General features: G+C 53.5%; 9 protein-coding genes across 9 annotated transcripts; 4 read left to right on the top strand and 5 right to left on the bottom strand.

Annotated features, from left to right (window-relative positions):
• Window positions 1-947: 947 nt before the first annotated feature.
• Window positions 948-3,749, top strand: BDP81DRAFT_403686 (uncharacterized protein; the record flags this gene model as incomplete). The annotated part of the gene is made up of 2 exons (XM_060588887.1): window positions 948-1,239; window positions 1,319-3,749. The coding sequence occupies 2 exons, from the start codon at window positions 948-950 to the stop codon at window positions 3,478-3,480; spliced, it is 2,454 nt and encodes an 817-aa protein (XP_060448806.1). The 3' UTR covers window positions 3,481-3,749.
• Window positions 3,750-4,125: 376 nt separating this feature from the next.
• On the bottom strand, window positions 4,126-5,452 carry BDP81DRAFT_390934 (domain found in IF2B/IF5; the record flags this gene model as incomplete). The annotated part of the gene is made up of 2 exons (XM_060587480.1): window positions 4,126-4,413; window positions 4,475-5,452. The coding sequence occupies 2 exons, from the start codon at window positions 5,450-5,452 to the stop codon at window positions 4,126-4,128; spliced, it is 1,266 nt and encodes a 421-aa protein (XP_060448807.1).
• A 2,137-nt stretch (window positions 5,453-7,589) lies between these two features.
• BDP81DRAFT_419550 (cytochrome P450 3A13) lies at window positions 7,590-9,732 on the bottom strand. Its single transcript, XM_060589785.1, has 6 exons — window positions 9,330-9,732; window positions 9,243-9,273; window positions 9,040-9,183; window positions 8,856-8,985; window positions 8,125-8,767; window positions 7,590-8,065 (listed from the first exon to the last, which is right to left on the bottom strand). The coding sequence occupies exons 1-6, from the start codon at window positions 9,656-9,658 to the stop codon at window positions 7,888-7,890; spliced, it is 1,455 nt and encodes a 484-aa protein (XP_060448808.1). The 5' UTR covers window positions 9,659-9,732; the 3' UTR covers window positions 7,590-7,887.
• Window positions 9,733-9,896: 164 nt separating this feature from the next.
• BDP81DRAFT_159753 (uncharacterized protein) lies at window positions 9,897-10,924 on the bottom strand. The gene has a single exon (XM_060582009.1). The coding sequence runs from the start codon at window positions 10,778-10,780 to the stop codon at window positions 10,250-10,252; it is 531 nt and encodes a 176-aa protein (XP_060448809.1). The 5' UTR covers window positions 10,781-10,924; the 3' UTR covers window positions 9,897-10,249.
• A 145-nt stretch (window positions 10,925-11,069) lies between these two features.
• Window positions 11,070-12,051, bottom strand: BDP81DRAFT_311686 (uncharacterized protein; the record flags this gene model as incomplete). The annotated part of the gene is made up of 3 exons (XM_060583742.1): window positions 11,070-11,346; window positions 11,409-11,653; window positions 11,707-12,051. 3 exons carry the CDS (start codon window positions 12,049-12,051, stop codon window positions 11,070-11,072), a joined length of 867 nt encoding a protein of 288 aa, XP_060448810.1.
• Window positions 12,052-12,632: 581 nt separating this feature from the next.
• On the top strand, window positions 12,633-15,912 carry BDP81DRAFT_312025 (HEAT repeat protein; the record flags this gene model as incomplete). Its single annotated transcript, XM_060583769.1, has 2 exons — window positions 12,633-12,686; window positions 12,736-15,912. The coding sequence occupies 2 exons, from the start codon at window positions 12,633-12,635 to the stop codon at window positions 15,910-15,912; spliced, it is 3,231 nt and encodes a 1,076-aa protein (XP_060448811.1).
• An 84-nt stretch (window positions 15,913-15,996) lies between these two features.
• BDP81DRAFT_159778 (uncharacterized protein) lies at window positions 15,997-16,791 on the bottom strand. The gene has a single exon (XM_060582010.1). It carries the CDS (start codon window positions 16,540-16,542, stop codon window positions 16,081-16,083), a length of 462 nt encoding a protein of 153 aa, XP_060448812.1. The 5' UTR covers window positions 16,543-16,791; the 3' UTR covers window positions 15,997-16,080.
• BDP81DRAFT_159779 (uncharacterized protein) lies at window positions 16,792-17,689 on the top strand. The gene has a single exon (XM_060582011.1). The coding sequence runs from the start codon at window positions 17,041-17,043 to the stop codon at window positions 17,515-17,517; it is 477 nt and encodes a 158-aa protein (XP_060448813.1). The 5' UTR covers window positions 16,792-17,040; the 3' UTR covers window positions 17,518-17,689.
• A 591-nt stretch (window positions 17,690-18,280) lies between these two features.
• Window positions 18,281-20,608, top strand: BDP81DRAFT_159781 (amino acid permease). The gene is made up of 5 exons (XM_060582012.1): window positions 18,281-18,679; window positions 18,745-18,815; window positions 18,871-18,998; window positions 19,053-20,091; window positions 20,167-20,608. Exons 1-5 carry the CDS (start codon window positions 18,505-18,507, stop codon window positions 20,401-20,403), a joined length of 1,650 nt encoding a protein of 549 aa, XP_060448814.1. The 5' UTR covers window positions 18,281-18,504; the 3' UTR covers window positions 20,404-20,608.
• Window positions 20,609-20,869: the final 261 nt, after the last annotated feature.

Below are 20,869 nucleotides of genomic sequence, written 5' to 3' on the forward strand. Positions count from 1 at the left end.
CCCCTCTAACTCGTCATTGGTCCTCAGGTCGACAGGTAAGCTACGCAATCCATGGCACATTTCTGACCACTGACAAGATATCAGAACGCTCTTTAGCACAGGTCATCTTTCTGCTTTGAGGAGGTGTTTAGGTCATTCGCCCGAGGATGATGTGGATATCAGACTGGGATGAATGGGATGAATAGGAGAGGAGGATGAAGTCAATGATTTTCTATGTCGACAGGCCAGAGAATGCTCTTGCCCACGCCGCCAACGTTGCAGTTGAAATCAGAATTGGAGGCAGCTTTCGATACGTGGTTTGGATGTAGGCCAATAAGTCTATCCCTGGGGCCATTTCGCGATGGCTCGAAAGTGGCTAGGTGCCTCATTCCGAACCTAGGTAGATTGCAAACCTCATAAGAAAGTTTTCGAGACATCATATTTGCCTGAACAGTTCTGTATGCGTGAAAAAGTAAAGCGATACCACTGAACCGGCTACTGCAGCTGTCAGATAGCCAATGAGGTATGACCGAGTGCGCCAGGAAATCAAACATCTATGAAATTGAGATTATGATGTTAAACAAAAATTGGAGCTTTTTGTTTGTTGCTCACTGTTGGATGTGCTCCTGTAAACGGTTGAGCCTTCCTCAAGTCCAGTGGCCATTGATACCGGCTATTTTACCTTAGGCAGGTACGAAAATCCGGCGGTTCCTTCCCAACCTGAGCGAGGTAATTACTTTGACTTGGCTTCACCTACCGTCTTGGCCTCCACGCCCTTTCGCCTCCAGTTAGTCCATCAGTGCAGAAATGCCAAACAAACTCCGTACTTTCTCTTCTTTAAAGCTCTCTACTGGAGTTACTGCTGGAAGTAATCGAGGAGGAAGTCTTTCGCAGCCTTCGTCGACGACCGAACTGCATTCACAGTACAGAACCTCCCACTGACAGCATCTCGGTAGTCAACCTCCAACATGACGCGCAGCGCCCGCAGCTCTACCCTATGCGAGTGGGCACTTGGCGTCAGCGTCGAGGAATACTGCAACTCTATTGAGCGGCGCAGGCGGAAGAAGTCTAGCAGCAGACAGCGGATCTGCGTCGAGATTTCCACTGACGATGAATCCGAGGAGGACACTGTCAAGATCACATACCCGCGCGCCAATCGCAGCAAGGACTCTTCAGGCTCCGGGTCCAAGAAGGTCCGTTTTGAGAAGGCCTCAGCGAAGTCTGCACTGAAGGCTGCAGAGTCAGAAGCCGAGTCCAAAGGTAATTTCGAGATTCACTGTGTTTACGAGAGTACCGGCCTCTCATACGATAAAGATCCAACTAACCACGAAGCAAGCAGACAAGAAGAAGTCGGATAAGGCAGACGACACATCTGAGTCTGAATCGGAGGCCAAGTCGAAGAAGAAGAGAAGCGACAAGGCCGCCAAGAAGAAGAAGAAGAAGGTAGCAGATTCTTCGTCCGAAAGTGAGACAGACGAGAGTGAGGAGGAGATGCCGGCACCCCCCAAGAAGAAGAAGACGCAAGAAAAGACCAAGGACGGTGTCAAAAAATCGGCCAAGACCAAGGAGAGCGCTGCCCCAGCCGACACCGAACCCAACAACGTCGGCCCTACGGACAAGAAAGTTCGGAACAAGCATGGAGGAGCGAAGGCGAATGAGACCAAGAAGCTCGACAAGCCTCAGAAAGTAATGCCCGAGGCTGCGCTGTCTCCTCACCTACGCCGTCCCAATCTCATTATGCCCATCCGCGCGGAGGTCGTCCAAGTTGAGCATACCATTGAGGGCGTCGAAGATCCTCGACCCAATGCTTTCCACGACCCTCAGCACGGTGTCGTCCGAGTCTATCATGGCCCAGCCTACGGTAACCCCTACGGCTTGCTATATCCTGCTCGCGACCCGAAAAACGCTCCTTTGCCGATGGGTGTTCCCCATCCCCTGCAGAACCCCTATTTCCACGGCTTCGCCAATCCTGCAAACCCCGGAGATGCCCACTTCAAGGGCCACTCTCCCTGGGGCTCTATGCCAGTCACGTGTATGCCTGGAGGACCGCCAGTCATGGCGCCAGTCGACCCGATGCAGATGGGGATGCAGATGCCGTCGTGGTGGGGTCCTATGTCTCCTAAAGTTCTCTCTCCAAAGGGATCTCCAAAGCCTGTTATGTCGGGAGCCATTCCAGCAGACACGGCATCGACAGGTGCCAAGAATAAGGAACAAGGATGGGATACCAATGTCGGTCCTCAACAAAGCAAGGCCCCTTCGCCTCTGGCAAAGGTAGCGAGCCCTAACAACGTGGCTCCTGCTTCCCCTATCAACATCAATTTGACAGTGAATCCGAATACCCCATGGGCTGCTTTTGCTAGCGACCTCAGCAAAAAGTCTACTCCGAACAAGAACGGATCGCAGAATGGAAGCAAAAACTCCTGGGGATCGAAGAAGAGCACAGACTGGCAGCCCTTGGGCAGTGGCCAGCATCCAGATCTTGCTTGGGGCAACACTCCCACGAAGAGCCAGGGGAGCAACAAGGGGAGCAACAAGGGCAGTAATTCAGGCTGGACCAAGATTGGTGATGCGAACAATGATTCTTGGGGAGCGACTGGGGCCAGCGGAAGCAACAGTGGGTGGAACACCACGAACACTGACCAGGCCAATGATACTTGGGGGACATCCGGCAACACCCAGGGCAACGACGCCCAGACAACTTCTGGTGGCGATGGCTGGACAACGACGAATGGTACCACTTGGGACAACACCGACAATAATAACAACAACACCGAAGCCATGAACAAAGATGGATGGGGAGCCTCCAACGACCAGTCGGCCGATGCCTGGGCCAACTCTGGAGGCGACTACAGCAACAACTGGGGAACTGGATCGAACCATTCTGGCTCCAAGAAGTCAAACAAGAACCAAAATGGTAATGGGAGCAACCGAAGTGCCAGTGGTCAAGCCAAGCCTGCTGCGAACTGGGATGGCCAGGGAAACAATGTTGGCTACTCAGGATCGGAACGTAAGGTGTCGAATACCTCGAACAAGTCGAAGAAGACATCGCCGCCGCCGCCTTCAACCAATGACGGCTGGGACAACAACGCTGGGCCTTCGACCAACAGTCCCGTCGGTGACTCGTCCAATAAAAGCAACGGAGGTAAGAAGAGCTCAAAGAATGCATCCAAGGGCGACGCGTGGGGAACTGCCAGCAACTCGGCCTGGACAACAGACAATAATGCCGGCCCAACGGCCAAAAACAGCCCTCACAATTCCCAATCCTCAAAGAAGAGCTCGAGAAGTAAGGAGAAGACCGATCAGTGGGTTTCGGCTGGCGGCGGCGCCGGATGGGGCCCCGAGACCACAAGTGGCGAAGTCAACTATGGCCCGACGGCGACCGAGATGAGCAAGACCTCGAGCAGCAGCAAGAGTATGCCAGGCGCCTGGGATGTCAACATCCCTCCTTGGGGAGACGCGACTTTGGCGCAATCGACAGGTGGCGCGGCAGATCAATGGTAGAGGTGGTTTTGGCGAAGCCGAGTTCATGGGGAGCGCCTGAAGTATACCACAACCAGGAGAAGTGGAATCGACTGGCGAGAGACATTTGACAGCAGCTGCTTGAACTTTTTTTGGGAGGCCGAGAGATCTCGGTGTTCTGCATTTTTTGGGGGGTGGGGGGTTTCCCAAGCATGGAGGTTATGGGCTTTGGCGATTACATTATTCGATGGGAGTTGCGGGCGGAGGAGATATTGAGTTTTACTACTAGATCTTTTACCCGCATGGGAGGCGCGCGGGACGTTGCAGCTTTCACCTAAGTTTTACGTCAGCGGAAGGACAAACCAGTTGGCACCAGAATCCGACAAAGATAGATCATAAACATTGAAACACATGTGCCAGTCATAGAGTGAGAGTGGATAATTTGCCATTGCTGCAGTCTACAAGATGTGTGCTACCTAAGTACTTTGACATCCTGTCCACCGACAAGAGATGTTCCAGGTTAACGGAGACATTCAGTCGATGAATGAGACAGGAGTCAGGGGGGAAGAAAACGAGCGGACTGTTCTGACAATGCTGCCAGACAAGACATGCGAATCAAAGTGAACGCCGGGCATACCGAGATGCCGACATTGCTTCCCAATTTCTTTGTCAGGTACGCGCATGCATTTACTCCTCCTCCTCGCTCGACTCCTCCTCCGAGGCCTCCTCGAGCCACTTGATGAAGGGCTCGGCGGCCTTGCGGACCTTCTTGGAGGTGGACAGATCGGTGTACTTCTTGCTGGCCTTGCTGCCCCACTTGACGGCGACCTCCTCGCTGAGGAGATCGTGGTTGTAGTACAGCTGGAGGATCTTGATAACCTTGTCAAAGATGTCGGAGTGCTCCTTGGCGAGCTGGCCGATGAGGCGCTCGGTACCACCGAGGAGGGCCTTCTCGTGGCGCTCAGAGGTGACGAACTAAAGGGACAAGTTAGTCAAGGGAGGTTATGAGTCATTGGTCCATACGATGTGAACATACCTGCTTCATCATGCCGGCGCGCTTGGGGACCTGAGCGAGAATGTTATCGTCAAAGATGGTCTGGACCAGAACCAGGACGGAACGGTGCTTGGTCTCGATACCAAGCTCCTTGGCCTTGACAAAGATGTCAATCGAGTCGACCTTGTCAATGCTGCCCTTCGCAGTGGCCTCATCCTGGATCCATGTGCCAAACTCGTCGTAGACGGTGCTGCCGGAGGCCTCGCCATCTTCGTCCTCGTCATCGCCCATGTTGAGCTTCTGCTTGAATTCGCCGGGGAGCTGAGCCTGGCGAGCCTTGACGGCTTCCTCGCTCATATCAACGGCCCACTCGTGCTCCTGGGTCTCAAAATGGTCAATCTCGGGAGCCTCCTTCTTCATCTTCTCCAACTCGTCATCACTACCAACATCCTGGTCGTCGGCATCGTTGGAGCCGTTCTCAGATCCTTCTCCGCCGCTTCCGCTTCCTCCATTCTCCTTGGTACCGTTGGCTTTCGCGCGGCGGGCAGCCTTGCGCTCGGCCTTGTCCTTCTTGCCCTTCTTCGGCTGGTTCTTCAGGATGTAACCGCTAAGCTTCAGACGGAGGTCGACCTCGGAACGCTGGCCACAGGCCTTGCAGTCGAGGAGGATGCGACCATCCTTGATGTTGACGTCGGTCTCGGGGTTCTTGCACTTCTTGCAGAGAACGAAGCGGTTGATGAAGCCATCAAGGTGGTCTTGCAGCTTAGCGGCGTTGTGCGAGCCGTTGATAATCCAGCGGTCGTCAGCGGGGTCAACGTTGGTCTGGGCACCGAGCTCGAAGCCGAAGTACTTGATGACATAGGCACCGGGACGGGCGAGAGACTGAGCGACACTGCTCAAGTTGACGACAACGGTCTTGATACCGTTGCCCTTGCCCTCAATCTTGGTGACAATCTTTTCCATCTTGTAGCGATAGAAAGCGTCCTTGACGTCGCGACGAACGTTGATGAGGGAAGCCATGATTGCGGTATTGGTAGTAGGTGGACTGAAGAAGAGTCTTGGAAGAGTATTTTGGATTTAGGAGGTTATTTGGATCTGGAAGTTAAGGGCTCGGGATGCGAAGCTGGTAGTGCTGTCGGTTAGGCGGGCTAGTAGCATGAAGAAGCCGGAGGTCGTGTTGGTATAGGATCGACGGATTGGCGAGGAAGCTGGTAGGGGAGCAAGAAGGCGGACTCAATGCTCAAGGGTTCTTTTGATGAACATAGGGTAAAGCGAGACTAGATCGTCTTTGCTGTCGAGAATTCATGAACTCCTCTGGGTTCGGGGATTTCAGCCAACGGAACTGATGTTGGGGCTACAAGGTTTCGCTATGCGAAATGATTGCAGCTTGGGGACGAAGTGTCTGAAGACGGTGGTATTGTCGTGCTGATACATAAACTGCTATGTGGCTTGTACCGCGTGAGGGTGGTGTTGTATATTCAACTCTCGCGGAAGAAGACTCGGTGGTCGGGAACGCGACGAGAGAGGAGGCTGCTGGCGATGTTGACGATACTGTGTTGTTGTGGCGGGGTGTGGTGTGGAAAGTGGCAACGTTCTCAGGAGAGGGGTGGGGGAGGGAAGAGGTTTTGTATGCTTGGGAAGATTTTACCGCGGAGGACGCGAGGATGCAGAGATGCCTAAGCAGGGCGGTGAACTGCGATTGCGAAAAGGTGGGTTTAAGATAATTGCGAGATGTGCTCGATGGATCTCCGAGCGGAGGGTTTTGTGCGTTTTTTTCTTGTGGGTGGGAAGAGGAGAAAACGGAGATGACTGGGCAGTGAGCGCAGAGTTTTGGAAAAGGCTGAGGTGGAGTGGAGTGAGTCGGAGGGTGGTGGTGGTAGTGGTGGCGGCGGCGGCAGGACAGGAAGTTCGGAAACACATGAAAAAGTAACTACCAGAAAGAAGTAGTTACCTAGAAATAAAAATAAAAATCCTTGGAAAGAACAAAGTGGACCTAACTGGTGGGCGCTTGCCTACCAATTCACTGCCGCCACAGCACCTCATTCACTAAGGCGCCCCCCCCAAAGAGCACCTCACTCAAGGTTTGGGTGCTGGGGGCGGGAAGTCTGGCGGGCTGGCAGCATGGCACGCTGGCTGGCCCTTGCCTCGTGCCTGTCAGAGTTGCGCCACCACTCAAAGAAACCCCCTGGAGCCGCTCTGTCAGACAGCGAGAACAGCAAGCGAGCCTTAAATCCGAGTTTGAGGTCGTCCTTGACCTTCCCCGCGGCGCCACCGGACCAGTCCTGTGTCCCAAGATGCAACACGCAGCCGGGCAGGGCAGCCAGTTCCACTTGCTGCCTTGCACGTTTCCCGGCCTTTCTTTGGCCTCGATTTTCATTGGCCTCAATGTTCATTGTACGTTCCTGTGCTTTGTGTCGTCCCCCATGACGATACCCAAAGTAGGTAGACACTTAAATACCACAAGGCATCGGCGCAACAACGAGAGGCCAAACCACCTTAAGGTACCCTCTCTCTGTGTTCTTTCCACCCTCAGATGTGTTTCACAAGTCGTTTGTTTCTCTGATGATTATTCCAACACCTTCTGCCTTCATCAGGCAATACATGAGACAGCAAAGGGGGGGGGAAAGCCTAAAAAGCCTGGCGCCGTTTCCTGAGTTCCATTGGCATTTGGAAGGGGGGAAACCGCGACAGCTCCGCGCCGGCAACGGACCAATCAACGGCCTTTCCCGCTTTCATGAAAGCGCAATTCGCACCGCAATTGGGAGGGAAGCTTTCCAAAGGATCCGGGGGCATCAAAGGTACCTAGGTAAAACTAAAAATAAGCGACAAAAAAGAATACCCAACGTAGTAGCATGGGGAACAGGAATTCCCGTTTCGCCATCAGGTGGATCTCTCTGGTCCCGTCTCTGCAGCATGCAGCCTGCTGTCCGCCATTCCTTTTCGCTCGCCTCGCCTCGCCTAACGCCGGCTCCCAAAGCCGAGCCAGTCATTGCCATGCAAGTCATCTCTCGACTTGCAGAATGCGTTGGGCCAAGGTTGGTAGGTATCCAAAAGCAGGGTAGTTGGCAGCGGAAAGCCTGGCTTGTCCACGTAAATGTGTGTGGTTTCCCCAAGCAGGGCCGTACAGGCACGCCGCACAACAACGAACCGAATCACCACGAAATCTTCCCGGCAGGATTGTGACTTGGTATTAGCCCTCTACGGAGTATCATGTCCATTCAACCACATCTGCCAAGCTGTCTCGTTTGTCGAGGCACCTTGTCTTTTACTGATTCAGCATTCCTGCCCCAGACCCCCAGATGCCACTCACGCTACCTACCCGTGCTCCTGTCCCGGAATGATCAAACACTTGCAGAAACGCCCAGACGCGATATGCCATCCATGATTCACGCTGAATGCAACACACGCTATGCAACTTTGACATCTTCCCGTTCCTCCTCCTCCTCGAAAACCCATCATTCCCGCTTCTCGCCAACGGGGACAAACCGCAGCAAACATTTTTGTCCCAGGGGTCGCGAGGAGATGAGTTGGTCCGACATGGCCATCGACTCTTCCGTCATTGACGTCTCAGGAAGCGTCGTGTAACGGGTGTAAATGTCCGTCAACAGAGTCTTCATCTCGGCGAGCGCCAGACTGGTAAAGGTGCCTTGTTAACAGATGGGATCTTTACCCTGGAATATGGAGGTACTCACTGCTTGCCAACACATCCTCGACCTCCGTTGGCAAACGCAAACATTAGCCGCTTCCTCTCCGCGTCACCCGATGGCTCCATCCAACGATCAGGGTTGAATAAATCCGGCTCCGGGAAGATTTCTTCATTGATGCGGTGGATGGAATACGCTTGGCAGCTGACGATAGTCTTCCCGGGGATTGCATACCCATCAATCACCCGCCCGCCCTGGGGCACATAACGCGGCAAAGACATGGGGATGGCAGGAAAGCACCGCAACCCTTCCTGCACAATGGCATCGAGAAACGGCAACTTGTCGAACGCGACCCGGGGGTTCTCCCGCAGCTCGCGGCGCAGCGTCTCCTGGAACCGCAGGGACCGCGGCTGCGAGAGCTCCCACATGAGGAAGCACAGCCCGTCGCCCGTCGTGTCGATGCCCGCCGCCATGTGGTCGAGGCACTCGCCCGCCATGTCGAGCTGGTCCAGCCCCTGGCTGGCCTTGTCGTGCAGCCGGCTGAGGAGCGTGAAGGCGGCCGGGTCGGGCTTCTTGCTGGACTCGATGACAAAGGTGTCGGCGAGGGGCGTCTCGCGGGGCTTGGCGAAGAAGTACAGAAATCGAGAGAGGAGCTTGTGCAGCGCGGGACTGTAGTGCTGAACGAGGCGATCTGTGTTGTTGAGAACCGGTTAGTCTACTTGATGCGCCCTTCAGTAGCTTTGCTCACGGCGAGACATCCGCCAGACCTGTGTACTCACTTTGCAGGCTGTCGTCAGCGGCGACCTGGTGCATCATTTCCTCGTCCGCCTCGTTCTCGAGGCAGTTACTGCCGTACGGATGGAACAGGTGATGTGTAACGCAATCACAGGCGTAGGAGTGAAGGCTCATCTGTAAGAGCAGTCAGGAAGCCGCGTAGGGATAATTGGAACAGGGTCAACATACGAATATGTCGTGGCTCTTGCCCACCGACTTCTCGCACAGGTTGATAAACTTTTGCGACCTCTCCTGGATTCCGCTTAGGGGCACAGGTCGCAGGACGTTACTGTTTGCGTACCGGTCCGCAATGATTCTCTTGCGCTTCGCGTGCTGGAACATGTCGTAAGTTACGATTCTAGCCCAAACTCAAGGCTCGTCCGGGGCCCTACATCTTCCTTATTCAGTGTTGTAAACATGGTCCTGGTCTTGTAAGCTTTTATTGAGTTCAGGCGTCAAGGTTGGTTTCCTCATCATACCTCCGTCCATAGACTTTGAATAAGTCATAAAACTCCGTCTTGTCATAGCCGCTGCCCCCAGAGCAGTAGATCTCCTTGACGGCTTCATACGATGTAAACGAGACTTCGCTTGGTGCTATACGGACAACTGGGCCATACTGCTGATGAAGTGCGTGGATGTACTTTGTCCTCGTTGCTTGCAGCTCATGCCATTTCAGAAGAAGGGAGGTAAAGGCAGATATCCTCGGGCCGGGAACTTTCCACAACGGTGACAAGATGCAGCGAATGAGATATACCGAAGCAAGGACAGCAAATGCTGCTCCCAAGAAGATGGGAGAAAGAAGTAACATGTTGTAGATCTGTTACTCTTATAACATGAACCCGTCGTTGCTCTGGGAAAGTGACAGGATGAGGTAGACGTGTGGAAGTAGGCTCGAATCATGAGCGACGCCAGTACCTCTTATCAGCTCCGTCCCGGGCCCCGATAGCGTTGGTCAATCAGAGGGTTTCGATTCGTAAATGACCAGTCAAGCGCCGGCGCCGATAGGGTGCTTTAGCCCGGGAACGGGGGCTCAGGTGAGGATAACCCACTGAGGGACCCCAAATGAGACGTGAGGGGCAGGGCATCAACATCGATTACCCCTCCATACCTTGAGGTAACTTGACAGCCGGTGATGAAAGGCTCGATCTGGATGAGTTGGGACTTGGGAGGGCCTCATATTCTCATGAAGCCGGAACTTGGTACGGGATCATATCTTTGATTTCAACTCATGTTTTTCTACGCCGCCGCCGCTCATCTCACGCACCACCCTCAACGCCTCGCCAAGTGTCAACTCGTACTAGTACACCAGGTTCAACCTCCCCGCCAAAGCAAACCTCCAAATAAAAGTGCAGGTTCTCCCATTTCTCACAGCTCTCCCTTAGTGCCCTGCTTCGACTTGTCATTCGAATTGCCCCCGAACAAGCTGGTCAACCAAGACATACCGGGAATCGACACAGTGCCTGCCGGGGGATACTCCTTGCCGTTGACGGTGACCTTTGGCGTGCAGGTGCACCACTGGTCCTCGGGGACGCTGCTCAGCGCCGACGGGATGTGTTGGCCGCAGCCGCGCCAGGTTGCCTTTGCTATTGGATGCCGTTAGTTTGCAATGATTTGATAATTGTGGTGGGGTTGGTTTAATCGTCTTACAGCAAGTCGAGCAGGTGACTCCGAAGCACATTGTGGGCGAAAGTAATGAAGGGTGTGTTGAAAGAGAGGTACCGGTGAGGGTATCAAGTTCAAGAGGCGACAGTGTGTATGTAGGTGTATGGGTTGATACGAAGCTTGAAGTCAAGACAATGTTTGAGATAGTCTTTCTGGATGTTGACCAATGTGATAAGGGCTGGTCTACGAGCTCACCTGGGATTAAGTATTCGCGGTGTCCGTGATAGCATAATCCACCCACTTGGGGTCGGCGACCTGCATTGAGCATCGTCACGGGCCGGTGACCCCGATGCAGTGGGTCTCGGAGGGGTATCGCCGACCTCGCTCCCTATTCCGGGGAAGTGGGGTGCTGTCAACTCAGGCTTCCATTGTTCAAATCCATACCTACTTTGGAAGCTTATGACCAAGCTTAGACCAGTGCTGCTTTAGTAATCCTGTGCAATGTCTTCGATTCCATCTCGAGAATGTCGCTTATAAAATGTGTTTGGCTATGAGTGAAGACAAATGTCCCTTTCAGCTAGAGGCCTAAGCTCATGCGGTCCGTCCCGAGTCTATCTTCATACTTGCTGGATGAACTGAGCCACACGCTCTGCTAGCCACTGCTGGGATTCTGGGTTCTTTACAGTGTGGCTTGCTCCGGGAATCAAGCCAGATAGCTCGTTGACTTTGGAGTTTGTCTTCCTCCACGAGTCTATCAGAGCTTGCTTGTCGATCTTGGCTGGCACGAACTCATCTTCTGCAGAGTGTAGGACCATGACGGGCTGCTGGAAATGATTCCAGACCTCGGAGACGAACGACGCTTCGAGGTCGGACGAAAAGTAATCATCATCGCCCCTATGTTGGAGATTAGCATTCCATCCACCTTGTTTCGTAAGTCGAACATTATGGCCACTCACCCCTTAGCTGCCAAAGAATGCCAACGGTAGGCCGTCATGGGTGTTGAGAAGAAGCTTGGCACCAGATCTTTGGGCATCGCTTCGCCCTCTTTTCCATCGGAAATCAGCTTCTCTGCGTGCTCTAGGCTCTCCTTCAACCAGTCAGGTTTGACAAAGTCCTCAATAGACTCCCTGTCAGATGCAGGGCCCTGCATGATGAAGCCATCAACAGGGTCCTCCTTGTGCTTTGTGTACTCCATACAGTCCTATCAAGGTTAGCTGAGTCCCGTAACGATTCGAGACTACTGCAACAACATACCTGACATCCAGTTGAGTGGCCCATCAGGACGATCTTCTTCTTTCCGATACCTCGGAGATACCTCACCAGAGCCGAGATGTCCTCAACGTCGTTCTTCAAGCTTGAGAAGCCGTAGCCAGAAAAGGAGCTCCTCATCCGAATCTCAAACACAGACCAGTCCCGTGCCGCCGTCTCAAGATGCTTGGCTATAGCCTTAGTGTAGCCAACGGTATGAGGTCCATCGGCGAGACCTCCAATGAAGAGGAGGGCATTTGATGCTCCAGATGGGCCGATTTCATAAGCGCTGGAATGAGAGGTTCGGGAATCGAAAGGATGCACCGTGCAAGAGAAAGGAGCCGGGGCCATGGTGAATTATTGAAGCCGTGTCTTACAAGATAATGGCAGTTCGTGAAAAACTCGATCGTTCCTCCTAGCTGAAAGCTTCCTGCTTATCAGAGTTTCTGAGAGTCTCGAGATGCACTTGCTTTCCTTTCTCGCAAGAATTGAAATTGACGTAACCTAGTGGAGGGGAAGCGCATTGGTGGGGGCAGCTCTGCTGTACTGTTGCGGGGCTGCCACCTTCCTTAGCGAGCCAAAATCGCCAAAGGCCCTGAACAGTCGGCTGTTAGTGGAGCTCATCACCGAGGGTTGTTGAAAGGAAGCCACCCGATTGGGCCTACCTTACCTCAAGGTACCTTACTCTACTGTCAATCCTTAGGATTGTCTTGTCAGGCAGGCGTTTCCTGAGTCGAAGTTGCGCAGGTGAACGACAGAGCTTCCATCTTCAACTACCAGTAACCGCGCGAATCATCACAACCTTCTCTTTGTTTGACGTTATACATAACCTCACAAGCCCCGACGATAAACTGTACTAGATCAGATACGTCTCCACTGCGAAGTCACGCGCCGCTGGAGGCTGGCTTGAAATCCTCACCTTCTGCCTCGTAATGGCAACCAATCCCGCCAACGCGAATCCAGCCCGGAATGAGTTCTTCCAGCAGGTTCGTATACCTTGGGATGTATCAATCATATGCTGACCAGTTCATTCAGCTCAAACCATGCTGTGTCTCGATTAGTCAGCTAGCAGTCCGGCAACAAGGAGATTCGTCTTCCTTCATAAAACTCTCTGAGTTGACGGACGAGTTGTACCACATTCTGAACGACCAAGTAAATAGAGATGCCACCGTTCTGGACTCAAAGCTTGCCGACTACGTCTTTTTCCCGCTCTCTCATATTTTCCGCAGTCACGATCAGTACCCCAAGCGCCTAATCGAGCTTGCCATTAAGTGTCTCACCGTTATCATTATTCACGGCTGGAAGTCCAACATCTCGCCCCAGATCTTGCAGCAGCTCCTGATACTTCTCACGTTCATCGTTGGAGGAGTTCCTGGCAGAGAGGGGGAGCACGATTTGCCCGAGGAAACCGAGCTTGAATCGCTTAGAGCATTGACTGCCCTGATCACTGTGGCTGGGACGTCCAGCACAGCAACAGCAGCTCTGACCGAGGAGAAATTGGTGCCGACTCTGGGCCATACCATCACGGTACTCCTGGGGTGTGCAGCGGATGGAAGAACACCAGCTATACAGCTCGAGGCTCTGCGTACCCTTAGCTGCTTCTACACGAGCATCAAGGATCATGCCGCCCTTGCGTCATTCCTTCCTGGTATCGTCTCTAGCCTGACAAAACTTCTTGCCCAGCCCCAACGAGAGAAGACGCGCGTCTTGGTCGGGTCTATCCAGTCGTTGGGAATGGTCCTAGTAAAAGTTCTCGGCGACGTCAGAACCCGGAGCATCACCGCAAGACCAAACTCAGACACTCCCCCGGAGGCCGAACAAGGGGTGGTACTGAGCTCATCATGGCTCAACGCGACAAAATCACAGATCAAGCTGGCTTTGGCAACAGTTTTGAAACTCCGAACAAGCGATAATCTAGACGTGCGTGAGGCGCTGCTAGCCCTCTGCCTTGGACTTCTCGACGAATGTCATACCTCCCTCGAAAATTGCTCCTCCTTATTGATGGAGACGGCAATGGTCATCTCGCCAACACATCCAACGACATCTTTGACCGGTACAAGTCTGCAGGATTTGGCCATCATCTATCCTGAACTTGGCGAAACCGTGAAGGTCACTTGTTACAACTGGATCACCAGCTTGCCCAGAATCATGCAGTCTGCCGATGAAAGCAAGAAACAGGCCGCCGTTCGAAACCTGATGAAGGGCATGGCTCTTGTCAGTAGCCTTCAGCTTGATTCCTCACTTTTGGACGAGTCAATAGCGGCGGCTCTAAGGGACAGTGTTACGTCTCTCGTAACTGGAGCGAAGCCTAGTAAGATCGTGGACGAAACAACGCCGGATGCCTCATGGTACAACCAAGACATTGTGAGAGCAGGAGATACCTCTAAGCAATATCCCACTGTCTTGTTGGGCGAAGAGAGTCAGGTCGAAACGAGGTCAGCCATGATCGACTTGCTCTCCAACGTTGGACCCGCCTCGCAACAGACCAGACTTGCTGCCGAAATGCTAGACCACGCTAGGGACTCGGTGGGAGATGCTCAGATAGCCTCTTTCTGGCTGAGCTTCGAACTCCTCAAGACTGCCTTTTCTCGTTCTAACGAGCTCGATGATCTCCTGGACTTCTCTTCCCTGGGCTCTGGGGGCGACGATCCCGAATCTACCTTCCAGGAACTGTATTCATTTGCCGTTATTTTGCTCGATTCGCACTCCGAACTAACCGAAATCGATTGGAGGCTAGAGGCTACAGCACTTGAAGTGACCGCCTTTGCAGCATCTCGATCAGGCGAAGCTTTCAGGCCAGAACTCATTGACGTGCTGTATCCGACGACGGCGTTCCTTGGCTCTGCGAGCTCACAATTAAGAGAGCATGCAATCACGACTTTGAACATTCTAGCTGTATCATGCGGGTATACGAGCGTTTCCGAACTGATTATTGAGAACGTCGACTACATGATCAACTCTATTTCGCTGCGACTCAATACTTTCGATATCTCGCCAGCATCCACGAAGGTGTTGGTGATGATCACTCGCCTAACCGGGTCGCGACTGCTGCCGTACCTCGACGATGTCGTGGCTTCCATTTTCGCAGCCTTAGACAACTACCATGGGTACCCAGTATTTGTCGAAAGTCTGTTTGCAGTGCTCAAAGAAGTTGTGGAACAGGGTGTGAAGTCTGATAGACTTCTTTTGGAGGGCCGACAGAATGGACCAGAAAGCCACAAGAAAGCCGCTGGCAGTCACGTTACGATTGACGACATTGTCAGTTTATTGAAGAGACGTCAGGAAAGAGAGACTGAAGCCTCGATCGACGATGTCAACAACTCGACGGATGGTCATCCACAAAAGCCTTGGGGTGAGAAGGACCAAAAATCCAAAGATGACGTGGAAGAGGAAACCGACGAGGACGCTGCGAACCATGAAGTCGAAAAGGAGAAACCACCCAAGACACCAACGTATACCCTACTGGAGAAAATCACCGGCTTGACCCAACACTATCTTACCTCACCCAGTCCCACATTGCGAAAGTCGTTACTCGATCTACTGGCCACCGTATCTCCAGCTCTTTCAGGCGATGAAGACTCGTTTTTGCCGCTGATCAATGCTGTGTGGCCGGTGGTCATCACCCGGCTCTACGACGAGGAGGCGTTTGTCACCATTTCAGCCTGCGATGCCCTCTGTGCGCTCTCCGCCACCGCCGGAGACTTTCTAGCCTCCAGAATCAAGACAGAGTGGTGGGACGGGCTGGGAAAGTGGTGTCGAAAGAAAAAGCTAGAGGCTATCCAGTCTCGAGGCAAGGGAAGTACGCACCGAGAGAGTACTAGGCCAGGCCAGACCGCCGCGACTACGAGTCAGGGAATCGTCGTTCCCCCCATGACAGGAAGCGATCGGCTAAGCTATCAATCCACAGAGATAACGAAGGGCTCGGTATCAGGCGGCTTGGGCAAATTCGCTCAATCTGCGCAGATCTGGGATTCCGTCATTCGCATGTTGACAGCTATCGTTTCACATGTTCGTCTTGACACCGAGATATTTGACGAAGTGCTGGGTCTTTTGAGCGAAGCACTTAGCCAGAACGCTGAAGCACGTCAAGCCTTGGAAGCAGTCAATGGTGATGCAGTCTGGCTAGCCATGTACCAGCAGGGACAGGTCAAGGCCCCTAGCCTGCCTAAGCTAGACGGCGTGACTTTTGCACACTTGACGACGGTGAGCTGATGATCGCCTCGGATGTATCTCAGCCCTCACGACGGATAGCTACGGATACGTGCAAAGCTTCGTGCTGCGGATCGTTCGACGGGAGCTGCAAGATCACATAGCAGCAGCTATCATCCAACATCCGCCAATAGGAACACAACCGCCGGCCTGATGGAAGCTAGAAGAGCGCTAGAATGATTTTGGCCTACAGAAAGTCCAGATTGGCACCAGGATGGCTTCTATTGCATGAGAACGATCACAGGTTGGGGATGGAGCTGAAGATGTGACAGCTCTGAGCTGCATGGCACCACGGGGAGCATCTTCGGGCGACCTTGGCGACCTTGGCGCCTTAGGACGCCCGATAGCTGCACAGAGAACGCGTAGAAGATTGTCGTCTGACGCGGGGTTGCGCACCATTTCCATCTTCTCGGCGAGTCCGGCCACTGCGACAACAGGGGGTAGAGCTGATAACACTCTGAACGTATCCGTGATCCGATATGATAGGTGGTAGAAACGGATAAGCAAGATACGAGCGCTTCGCTTGATGATTACAGCACCCAGGTGCCGCCAACCGCGATTGACGAGCGAAACAACATAACAGGCACTTTCACACCAAAGGTACCAAATTTGTGCAAAGATCAAGTGTTCCATCGCCCTTGTTTCAATTTGGGACGAGGGGGGGCCACGCGAACACGACTTCTGGGGGGATGCCTGATGGTGGCTGCAGAGAGCGAAATGAGGGCGACTACCCCAGATCCCCACGGAGACTCGATTTACACTACGCAGTACGGGCAGAGTAACCGAGAGGCAATCGACGGTTCGGTGACAAAATGACACATTCCTTTTCAGGAAGAAGGCATCATCCTTCGCGGGAACGGTCCTACCAGATGCAGTATCGGTCACCTGCACCAAGGCCAGAAATCGCACGCTTCACCGGATCGTCTGGACGCGATTTCGAACAAAAGTGCTGCAGCAGAATGGGGGCGGGGCGATGGAGAGGAAGTGCGGGTGGTCAAGAAGCTAGGACTACCAAGACTCCAAGAGATGCCCTCAAATGCTTGGCCTTAAGCCGGCCAATGATATCTCTAAACTCAGTTGCCGCCAAAGCTTGATTTGTCTCGGCATCCAAGGGACCAAGAACTTCAGGCGATGATCACCTCAATTTCCATCCTGTCGGATCACTTCTTGCCACCTCTCGACACCGAGAGGGCTATCCATCCCATCGCGATAACACATATTGTATGCTGTCAATTATTATTTGAGATTGCGACGGGTACGAGAATTATGATTACTAGTTGCGTTCGCCCCGAGTCAGATCATGGCGCCATACTCGTTCGCATTGGGGGGGACGCTACGCCTCACCTGCTGTCCAATGAACCGGGGCGTTTGGTCAGTCATCTGTCCGGGTCTAAATGGGACAGTCTTCTAGAACAAAATGAGCCTGACGAAAGGAATGCGGCAATTATTTGCCAGATAGTGGAGGCGCCATGCAACCTTTTACTCGGCCGTTCGTCTGTTGGCGTACGAAGATCGCGTGCCTTAGGACTTGGGACTTCACCACCAGAGATGCTCTTCGCGCTTCCTCGGAGTGTCAACTACTTGTTGCCTAGAGGCCGAAGCCAATAGCCCTGCCGTTTTGAAGCCACGACGACGGCAGTCGCTACACTCGAAGTCAATTGAATAATGACATTGACTATTTGGAACACCAAAGGAGCGCCCATGGGATGACAGCTAGGCACGACAAAAGATCCAGGAACGAAAACCCAAACACACAGAACCAAAGCTTGCTGAAGCATGCCACCCTTGGGCCTTGGGCTTGAAGCTCTCATAGACCTCAGGACAACCTTCTGCTTACCTTCCTTATCTGTACCACTGCAATTCGCACCCAGCTTATCACTCGTGCAGGGGTATTAGACAAGGGATGGCTGGTCTCAGGAAGCTGGGGAGGCCCGCCGGGGGAATGATTGACCCTAGAGTATCGCCGAGAAAGCCAAGATATCAAACTCACTCGGGCCAATCAAGACCATCTCTGTCGATTCAACCTCACTTACCAATTGGTGTAAGCTTCGCCCGAAAACCAGGCTAAGACGAATGGGCTTACCCTTGTCGAGCAATACGCATGCCGTGCCGGGTGACAATGGGACCACCCCCAGGCTCGCTCGCATATCGAGGGTCGTGAACCAATCTGCTTTGGCTCTAGTACCGTTGGGGGCAACTGTCTTATCGTCGGTGAAAGCTTGTCCTGTCCACCTCCTCCGAGATGTCTAGGGTCTAGGCCTCACATACGACCTGCCATCCATGCGGAAGAACGGGATTAGGAGGACGGCGTTGCCGGGGACTGGTAGGCCAGAGTCCTGACCCCATGGCACTGGTACACTTCTGTTGCACCCAAGCTGGGCCAGGGGGAGAGACAGAGTGCGCGGCATCAAACGCTGATACCTGTCCATCAAACTGAAGAATACCAGGCTTGTCTTGCTATTCTGTGTGTATATATATACCAGGGCCTCTTGGCGCCAACCCTCGTGGTATAGGTTGCATTCCTCGTTACCTCGTTTCTCTCCAAACCCAACAACGAGTTCGAGGAGCCAGACTCACTTGGTATCAGTCGTCAATATGTCGCACCACCAACCTGCCGCCGTCGATGACGACAAGCACGACGCCAAGGACCCTGTGGTGAACAGCAATGGTAGCTACGAGGGATCTCGCGATGAGGAGGTTGGAGTTTTCACAGATGGGGAGCCCCTTCAACGGAACCTGAAGAACAGACACATGCAGATGATCGCCATCGGTAAGTTTCTCTATAATCTACTGTTCTTTCCAAGCTCTCGCAGTTTTGCTGACTCTTTACTACAGGCGGTGCCATTGGTGCTGGTCTTTTCGTCGGTTCTGGTGGTGCTCTTCGAAGTGGTGGCCCTGCCGCCTTGGTAAGAAGCCCTCGACAACGCATTGGAAGGTCAAGACTGACGACAAGAACAACAGGTTATCGGTTACATGATTGTCGGATTCATGTTGATGCTTACTACCCAAGCCCTCGCTGAGATGGCTGTCTTGTACCCCGTTAAAGGTGCCTTCTACACATACGTCTGCCGATTTGTCGATCCTTCCTGGTGAGTACCATCACACGACTTCGCTATTCGCCCCCTTTCTAACATTCACATGAGGGGTTTTGCCATGGGCTGGGACTACGCCATCGCCTGGTTGACCGTCTTGCCCTTCGAACTCGTTGCCGCCAGCATTACGATCAAGTTCTGGCGCGATGATCTTAACATGGGTATCTGGGTTGCCGTCTTCCTTGTCGTCCTCGCCATCATCCAGGTCTTTGGCGTCCGCGGATACGGAGAGGTCGAGTTTGTTCTCAGTCTCATCAAGATCGCCGCCTGCATGGGCTTCATCATCCTCGGTATTGTCATCAACTGCGGTGGCGTCGGCGACAGGGGCTACCTCGGTGCCAAGTACTGGCACGACCCGGGTGCGTTCCAGAACGGCTTCAACGGTTTCGCCGGTGTCTTTGTCGTCGCCGCTTTCGCCTTTGGTGGTACTGAGCTCGTCGGTCTCGCTGCTGCTGAGTCCGACAACCCGCGCAAGGCCATCCCCATGGCTAGCAAGCAGGTCTTCTGGCGTATTGCCTTCTTCTACATTGTCAACCTCTTCATCCTCGGTCTCATCGTCCCGGCCAACGACCCCCGTCTCTTGGGTTCCTCCGGTGCCAACACCAAGGCCTCCCCCTTCGTCCTCGCCATCCAGGATGCCGGCATCAAGGTCCTCCCCTCCATCTTCAACGCCGTCATCACCATTGCCGTCATCTCCGTCGCCAACAGTTGCACCTTCGGTTCCACCCGTACGATGCAGGCCATGGCCGAGCGCGGCATGGCCCCCCGTTTCCTCGCCTACGTTGACAAGCAGGGCCGTCCCATCTGGTGCGTCCTGATCCAGATCGCCTTCGGTCTCCTCGCCTTCGTCGGAGAGTCCGCCGACAGCAGCACCGTCTTCAGCTGGCTCCTCGCCCTCTCCGGTCTCTCCTACTTCTTCGTCTGGGGTTCCATCTGCCTTGCCCACGTCCGCATGCGCATGGCCTGGAAGCTCCAAGGCTTCACCCTCGACCAGATCCCCTACAAGAACCCCTGGGGCATGTGGGGCAGCTGCGTCGGTCTGTTCCTTAACATCATCTGCCTCATCGCCACCTTCTACAACGCTCTCTACGTAAGTTTTTTTCCTTTTCACTCTTAGTGGGCACATGTATCACAAAGTTTACGTTGCTAACGTTCCCCATCACAGCCCTCTCCCAACGCGCAGCCCGACGCCACGACCTTCTTCCAGGCCTACCTCGCCGCCCCCATTGTCATCTTCCTCTACCTCCTCTGGAAGCTCATCTCCCGCGACTGGCGCCTGTATGTGCCCCTCCGCGAGGTCGACCTCAAGTCGGGCGTCGTCCTAGCCGACCCCTCCGACGAGCCCGAGGAAGTCAAGACCTGGGCCAACCTCCCCAAGCGGGTGGCTCGTGCCTTGTTCTAGATGGGCGAAGTAGCCACGATTCTACATCCGAGAAAGACGACGAGATTCTCTTCTCCTCTCTTTGGCCTGTGGTAGACAAAGCATGGCTGTGGAACATTTGAAAAGGAGGCGAACCTCGCATATAGATTGTACAAAACACTCGAAAAAGTACTTTGATGAGGATGGGGGATGTCATTATACTAAAAGATACCAATGTTGAATTTTTACACTTCCTAACAAACGTTCTACTTGCCTTCGTGAAGAGTCACCTACATGACCTGCAAAGTACTTGACTAGGAGGTCACACAAACCCTTAGGTACAGGATGGACGCAGTGTGAGGCTAAGCCTTAGTCCTCACATTGGAACGAATGTAGCGGGGTTACACTGACAACTAATATACTACCGTGGAAACTCAAGTAAAAGGGAACGAATGCACACAGTCGAGCAAAGAATGAGACCAAGGTTCGGGTTGCAAATGTTTCTCCA

This window comes from Colletotrichum phormii (genome assembly GCF_030913505.1).
Source record: "Colletotrichum phormii strain CBS 102054 chromosome Unknown BDP81scaffold_4, whole genome shotgun sequence".
NCBI lineage: Eukaryota > Fungi > Ascomycota > Sordariomycetes > Glomerellales > Glomerellaceae > Colletotrichum > Colletotrichum phormii.